This window comes from Malania oleifera, chromosome 8, assembly GCF_029873635.1.
Source record: "Malania oleifera isolate guangnan ecotype guangnan chromosome 8, ASM2987363v1, whole genome shotgun sequence".
NCBI lineage: Eukaryota > Viridiplantae > Streptophyta > Magnoliopsida > Santalales > Ximeniaceae > Malania > Malania oleifera.
This window is the reverse complement of record NC_080424.1, coordinates 81,694,976-81,703,153: the sequence shown is the minus strand read 5'-3', so window position 1 is coordinate 81,703,153 and position 8,178 is coordinate 81,694,976. Positions and strand designations below refer to the sequence as shown.

Sequence of the window (8,178 nt, the reverse complement as noted above, 5' to 3'; positions counted from 1 at the left end):
AGGGTTCACCGGTGGCGGCCGCCGCCGCGGCAACAGGCACCAGGGGTTAAAGCATAAAAAATTTGTACCCATTTTGGGGAGTTTTGTCAGGGCGCATGAAAGTTGCATGTGCAATGTATGGGAGCATGGGGGGGCGTGGGCCCATAAAGCCTGAATCCATGGTGGTAAAGGTGCGCTGCACTGCCGGAGTCCTCATTTTATTAGGCAAATTCCCTTTTCAAATATTTGGCGCTGCGGGGCATCCCTCCATGTGTTTTTCAGAGCCTTCAACTCAGGTCCACCAAAATATTATTATGCGTTAGGCAGAATCTCTTGTCCTCCGCCCATTAGGGTGTGCGTAATAATTCAGTAAAAATTAAATTAATTAATAATTTAATCGATTTGATTCGATTATATAATTTATATATATAGTGATGATTGTTTAATAGTTAAGTTAACATTTTAACACTTAACCAATAATTTAGTTAACTTAACAGGTTACAAATTACTTGCCTACCCAACCCAATTACCAACTTACCTAATTTATACTTGCCACTCGGCACTCCACTGATTCCACAAATCACACTTTGCCTTGGGGAATTGGGGTTCCCAAATCCCATTCGGTCATTCGAAATTTCCAACTTCCAACCTCCAGGTTTCCACCCTCCGGTCTAGCCATCCATCGTCCATCACTCCATCGAGTCTTTGAGACTTCGATCCTCCAAACCGTCCCCCCTCCAGCGTCCAGCCATCTAGCTTAGTGAGTCTCCACGCCGATCGCCGACCAACTAGCCTCTGCCCTCTAGCAAGTCAACAACCACACCAACCAGCCAGCCTCGGGGCCTTCAAATTCAAACTTCAACGACCACTCCATCAGTCCACTGTTCTCACCCCTACTCCATACAATCATATTTTTTCCCCCATAATTAATTGTAATTTAGTTTGGTTAAATTCGGTTAACGAAATTAATCGAAAATTTGGTTCGGTCGAGTAAAGATTGGATAAGAAGGCTAATTCGGTTGGTTTGGTTAAGATGTATAGTTAACTAAATTTTTTTGATTAATTCGGCTAATTAACTGAATCGGCTGAGCCGGTTAATTGCACATCCCTACCACTCATACAAGTGTCTCTATCCTTCCTTTAGGTTTAATGAAAAAAACATTAACATTTTTTAAAGTTTCAAAATTTGTAGAGATTTTTCTTTCAAATTTAAAAATTTCAAGAACCTTACTTAAAATTTAAGACAAGATGTGCAAAACATAGGAGGGGGGATTTGTATTTTTTTAAAAAAAAATTCAAAAAAGATTTATAATGTTTTTGAAAAGTAAATGAAAATTTTGAAGTCTCAAAGAAAATTTCTATTTTTCGCCAAACCTCAAAATATGTAAGTGTCGTTTACCCTTCTCCTTTTTACCTAAATTGTTGACTGATTTCAATAAAATTCATCCCCCTTTTTTGGGTATTTTCCCTAATTTCTAATAAATCCAAATTTTTTTTAATGGTACTAAAAATTTGGATTGTATCCAAAATTATGGTCTCAATTATATTTGAATGAGATTTTGCCTTGTAGACAATTGGGCGAGGGCCAGGTCTCAATTAATCAAGTTTATTATCATGTAAATTGAAAAATGTTTCTTGGGTTTAGTTTGGTTTTTACAATTTTTTTTTAAAAGATCTTTGACAAGAAACTAATGAAAACAAGTTTATTGATATTATTTTTAGAATGTTTGGTTTTCTATAAAGGGTTTTTTTAGCTTTCAAAACTCTTATTAATACAATATTTCAAGAATTTTAAATTTTAAAAATATAAAAAATTTAATGACCAATTAAACCTTTTCTGTATAATCAATTAAATAAAATCTATCACTACAATACACAATTTACGATACAGATTTGGTTTTTGAAAAAAATAAATATATTCATTCATTTCATCTTGAGGCAACAAAGCAAATAATATATTTATTATAATAAACACATAATTTGAAACAAATATCTATTGAGTGCTTTTTATTAAAAAAATTTACATGTATTCATAATATGATATTAATTAGTTAAATTAAATTGAACAATTCTTTAAATAGTTAGACTAAGAAATAAAGATATTTTGTGCATTACACATATCACTACTCTACTAGTATGAGTGTATGTATGCACACAAGTATGACAAGGGGCCTTTCTTGGCCTCCGAATTTTCTGTCCAATGATTTGAAATTAAAAAATATTTAAAAAACAACAATCTATCAAAAATTATAAATAATATATTTAGATAACTAGTGAAATATCATTTTTCTTTTTTGGCTAGGTGTTAGGTTCTCAGAATTTTGCGACTACACATGGTTTTGATATACAATTATTGACTTTGGGATATGATTTGTTAACTTAAATGCGATTGTATAGTTGTCACGGAGATGGTTTCAGTATGTTTCTATAACATTGTGGTTGGTCCAGATATTCAGTATGTCTCTATAACATTGTGGTTGGTCCAGATAGTTTTGATGATGTTCCATAGTTTAAGATACATGATCATTAGATCATTGCTGGTTACTTTTATGTGACCGAAAATGCTTTAAAGACATGATTTTTTGGGAAGCACTAGGTGAGCGGTTTTGTGACGATCTTATTTTTCTACCATTTTCTTCCCAATAAATAGCAATAATAATCAATCATCTGTCAAATAACTCTGATACCATATATCATACAGAACCCAACCCGGAGTGGGTGCCGGGTAATCAGTCCATCAAACCTACTATCCACGCAGCGGAATACATATTGTGTCTAGGTCCAAAATACAATACAATACCAGAGTGCTATAATCTCCACACACATATACATGTATATCCCCAAAATCCATAGGTACTCTAGGGGTTACCCAGCATACCCCAACTCTAACACTTATCCTGAATCCCAAGGTACAACAGTCTCCTCTACCTCAGAGCTCTCTCTGCTGGTCTGTTTTGATTTCCTGAAATGTTAAGATTCTGGGTGAGACACCTCTTAGTAAGACAGAATAAATTATTAACAGTATGTGACACATGAGTTTTAATATATCATCACATTCATTTAAATAATTATAACAACTGAGAAAATATACTAATATATATGTACTCATAATCATATATATAAAACAAAGTGTCATAAACTTTCATATCATTTTCATAATCATATACATAAGCTTTCATATCTCATTTCATATACATACTCATTCATTTTTTATATCATATATATACATATTCTTTGATTTCTCATATTCATAATCACATTCTAGCCCATGGGTATCCACCAGCATATAACACACGCATCTGTAACCCATGGTTGTCCATTCCTCATATCATATCTCATTTTCATACTCTACCTCATGAGTATCTACCAGTATAAAATACACTACGCATTTCTAACTCATGGCTGATCATTTCACTTTTCACTTTTCATAAATATTTTCTAGTTCATGAGCATCCACTAGTATAAAATACACTACGCGTCTGTAGCTCATGGAGTTTCATTTTCGCGTCTGTAATGAGAAACCATCCCGAGGATAATCACATCGCCATGTATTCACTCCACATGATCGAGTTGTGTGGCTCGAAGGCTTAGATCAAAACAGAAAATGCGTCTGTAGTACTATTGACCTACCCAATCCTGGTCCGGACCCTAGGGGGTAACACAACCCTTCACAGGTCCAATCAACTACCTCTCCACACGCTAAGCAAGCAGTGTGGTTGCACTAACGTAATGCTAGCTACAGACCCATGTTTTGTATACTATGGTCCATTAGGGTTTTCATTTCCACATTTCTGTGTTCACATTTCATCATTTCTGTAATTTTCATCATTTTTTGTATAATTCTCATCTCATATCTATATACATATCTCATTTCAACATTTCCGTGTAAACATATTCTATATATCACAATTTATCATCATTTCTTAGTAAAAGCACATTTATATATAAATCTCATACCATGACGTGTATATATATATAACATAACTGGGTTCCCCATAACTTCACATATGAATAAAAACATATTTGGGTATTCCATATTATCATATCTCTATGTCACATATTTCAATATCAACCACATTCCCAATAATAAAACTGTTATTTCATATTCCTGATGCCACACAATTTTTTAATTGATAATCATAATATAATAAGCATAGGGAAAATATTCATTTCAGAGTTTTCCAAAACTATATACCATATTTTCATTTTCGTATACGATAAATCAATTAAATCATTTCTCAAAAATATCTATTATAATTTATTCCCCTTACCTGCTTACTGAGAAAATTCCTGCGAAGATCCTAAAACTCAAGCCCGTGGCATTTCGAAACTCAAAACCCTAAAATCACATTTTCCCAATTCAATCAACTCAACCTCAGAATTACAATTATTTTAACATTTCCTAGGCCCACACACTCTCAATAACTAATTAAACTTTAAAAATAATTAACTAATATAATTTCATTATCTTTATCCTAACCTTTGGAATGGTGCCTAGGTAATGCAAATTAAAAATATGTTCTGATGAAAATGATGAGGATCAAAGTTAGGATCTCATGATGGTGTTCGATCGTTGATGTGGCTAAAGATTTGAGAGAAATTGAGGAGAGAGAGAATTTATCTTATCCTAGAAGCGGTGCTTAAGATACCCTAATCACGAATCCACTCAGATTAAAATGTTGGTGGCCATGAATGGAACCCAGTGATATTTTTCATTTTTCAATTAACTGAGAATCGAAGAAGAAATTGAGAAGAGAGAGAGAGCGTGATGAGAGAGAGTGGTGCCTGATTCTTAGGAAATAAACCTTCCAGGATTGATTATATATATATATATATATATATATTATAATATTAGTATATTAATATATTATTATATTATTTAATTAAAAATAATAATTATTTAATTTATTTATTTATTTCGAAATCACTACAAGTCTACCTCCTCCTATATCCTGACGGGTACTAAGTGAGCATCCTAAGGAGCATTCACACAGACTCTTGACATCCTCGAGAAATGTCTTGGACTTCGTGTTGGATTAGAAGTCCTACGCACAATCCATTTGGACTAAGATCGTACTAGATTCTTGGCCCGGGGGCTTGACGCATGTCCTCGTTAATTTTTTATTTTGTTTTTATTAATTTTTTAATTATAAAATTATATTTCTTTATCTTATTCTATTTGTATTTTATTTTTTTCTCAAATTCTAACTCCATATAGAGCTTTCGGGAACAAAGATCTCATTGATCCAATATAGGGGAAGTTGTATGGGATGCATGTTGAGAAATGGATACCCTTATTTGTGTAGCTTAAAGCTAATGAGCTTTCAATAATCTTAAAAAAAATAGTAAAGACTCTTTTATGAGCTGAACAACCTACATAATCCATTCTAAATAACTATTTAAGAAATTTACTCAGTAAATCTAAATGTTAAAAAGATATATTTTCTTGATAGTTCAACGAGTACTAAAATCTCCGGCCAAGTTAATATTTTTTTGTAAAATTTTTAGAGGGTGGGCGTGGGGGTGGGGGAAGAGTGGGAACGCAAGTGAAAAAGCTAAAAGAGTAAAAGTAAAAAAATAAGAAGGAGTGGGGCTAAATTTGTCGGGTGGTGGACAGGGGCAGAATCTATGGCCACCAAGTGGGGCGCCGAGATACTCCTCTTCCTAAGATGCGCTCAAGGAATCCAAACTCGTTTTCGTTTTTCTTTATTATATATTAAATATTAAACTATATTATTATATTAAATTAAATATTTTTTTTAACAAAATTTGGCAACTCATGGGGTCCTTCGGCTGTGGGCCGGCGCGGGGAGAGGGCCTATAAATCGCCCCCTCCAATGCGGCATTGCCCACACGCCCACGCACCAGATCAAGAGGCGTAGAGAGCGAGAGAGAAGGAAGGAGACAGAGAGAGAGTCGCAGATCCAGAGCGAGAGAAGGATGGGCGGTTGGGCAATTGCTTTGCATGGTGGCGCTGGCGTGGACCCTAATCTCCCACTCCACCGCCAAGAGCAAGCCAAACAACTCCTCACCCGCTGCCTCAATCTCGGCATCTCCGCCCTTCGCTCCTCCCTCCCTGCCCTCGACGTCGTCGAACTCGTCTTACGCCCCCCCCCCCCCCCCAACACTCCCTTTCACCCTTTTAAAATCAATTAATTAATTTCCTTTCCTCTGAGATTGATTGTTCGTTAATTTTAAAATGGATGGGTGGTTGTGTGCAGGTTCGAGAGTTGGAAACGGATCCCCTGTTCAACTCCGGCCGCGGATCTGCCCTGACGGAGAATGGAACGGTGGAGATGGAAGCCAGCATCATGGACGGGACGAAGAGGCGGTGCGGCGCCGTTTCAGGCCTCACCACGGTGAAGAACCCCATCTCTCTCGCCCGCCTCGTCATGGACAAATCTCCCCATTCCTACCTTGCCTTCTCTGGCGCCGATGACTTTGCCAGGCAGCAGGTACTTAATCACTTTCAGTTTCCCATTCCGCTTGAATTCACGTGTACGTGTCCATTTGCTGTTTCTGTTTTTAATTCAATTCAGACGATCTCGTCCCTTAATTCGCTTTCTGGCTATTTTTGTCGCCACGCGGGTTCGTCTAGGGTGTGGAGCTCGTAGGGAACGACTACTTCATCACGGAGGAAAACGTGGGAATGCTTAAACTGGCCAAAGAAGCGAACACCATCATGGTACGTTCGTTCGCACTCCCCATTCCCTGATCATCACATGATCATTGTGGGCTACCGTATGATTCTGATTCTGATTCTGATTTAGTGCGTTTTGTGATCAGTTTGACTACAGGATCCCAGCCGTGGGTTTGGAAACGTGCAGCGCCGGCGCCGCCGCGGCGATGGAGAAGATGAACGGCCTCCCGATCAGCGTGTACGCGCCGGAGACGGTGGGGTGCGTGGTGGTGGACGTCGAGGGGCGGTGCGCGGCGGCGACCTCTACCGGGGGACTGATGAACAAGATGACCGGGCGCATCGGGGACTCGCCGCTCATCGGGGCGGGAACTTACGCGTGCGAACTCTGCGGGGTGTCTTGCACGGGTGAGGGGGAGGCCATCATACGGGGGACGCTGGCGCGGGAGGTGGCGGCGGTGATGGAGTACAAGGGACTGGGGCTGCAGGACGCGGTGGATTTCGTGATAAAGGAGAGGCTGGACGAAGGGAAGGCGGGGCTGATCGCAGTGTCGCGAAATGGGGAAGTTGCTTGTGGGTTTAACACCACTGGAATGTTCAGGGCCTGCGCCACCGAAGATGGGTTCATGGAAGTGGGCATTTGGGAATAATGACAACAATATTAATAATAGAGAAATAATGTACTCGGAAGATGGTTTTTAATTTTTAGGGTTAGGTTTTTTAATTAGATCCGGCCTGAAATGGGTGCTGTAGGGTTGTAACTTGGGGCGAGTGGTGTAGTGATTTGGGCTGCTGCACTGTTAATAATGATGGCCTAGAGTATACCAGCTTCATTGTATGGTGGAGATTGCATGCTCTGCATTCTTCATCCTTTGGGGAATTTAATATAAAGCCACTTGCTTACCATTGAATTCAACCATGACCTGCAATTAGTCCTCTTTCTCTTTTTCTTTTGTTTTTGTTTTTACCCCAATTACAATTTTTTTTTTTTTTTTTCTTTTTCATCTCAACTCCTATAACTAATCATTACACTCATTATATTTTATTTGTAGAACGGGACGGGAAGGAATAAAAAAAAAAAAAAAAATGATTGAATCACCCTCTTCAATGACATACTTCAAATCTTAATTACAATTGTAAAATTTATTTAACTTATCTTTATACCCTATGAAATTATAAAGAGGATGAATTTAGTACTCCTAAGTTTCAATGAGAATGTAGTAGCTTAAGAGAAACATATTTAAGATTAATTTAATAAATTTTCTTTCTATCTTCAAAAACTATATCTATCTTCCAATCAACAAAATTTCACAAATGAATTTAGCTTTCTCATTGACCCCTAAATATTATTCTTTGGTTGGTGTCAACGTTAACTAGCTGTTGCCCCCGTTGGTATTTCTTCTGCTCAGTGGTTGTTTCTATTTTTTGTACTAGAAGCTTTGTATTTCTTTGTTTTTTTTTTTTTTGGATTACGCACCGAATATCCACGCGTCCGTTTTACGATTCACGTGATTAATCTTGCGTCCCTTGAAGTTGACCCTACAACTCTAAAGGAAGGGTAA

At 37.5% G+C, this 8,178-nt stretch overlaps 1 protein-coding gene across 2 annotated transcripts; it reads left to right on the top strand.

The window, feature by feature from the left end:
• The first annotated feature begins 5,755 nt into the window (after window positions 1-5,755).
• On the top strand, window positions 5,756-7,532 carry LOC131162077 (probable isoaspartyl peptidase/L-asparaginase 2). Of its 2 annotated transcripts, none has more exons than XM_058118210.1 (4): window positions 5,756-6,078; window positions 6,201-6,434; window positions 6,578-6,664; window positions 6,766-7,532. In XM_058118210.1, the coding sequence occupies exons 1-4, from the start codon at window positions 5,920-5,922 to the stop codon at window positions 7,264-7,266; spliced, it is 981 nt and encodes a 326-aa protein (XP_057974193.1). In that variant the 5' UTR covers window positions 5,756-5,919; the 3' UTR covers window positions 7,267-7,532. The 2 variants fall into 2 exon arrangements, with proteins under 2 accessions (XP_057974193.1, XP_057974192.1); XM_058118209.1 differs by having other exon boundaries at window positions 5,817-6,081.
• Window positions 7,533-8,178: the final 646 nt, after the last annotated feature.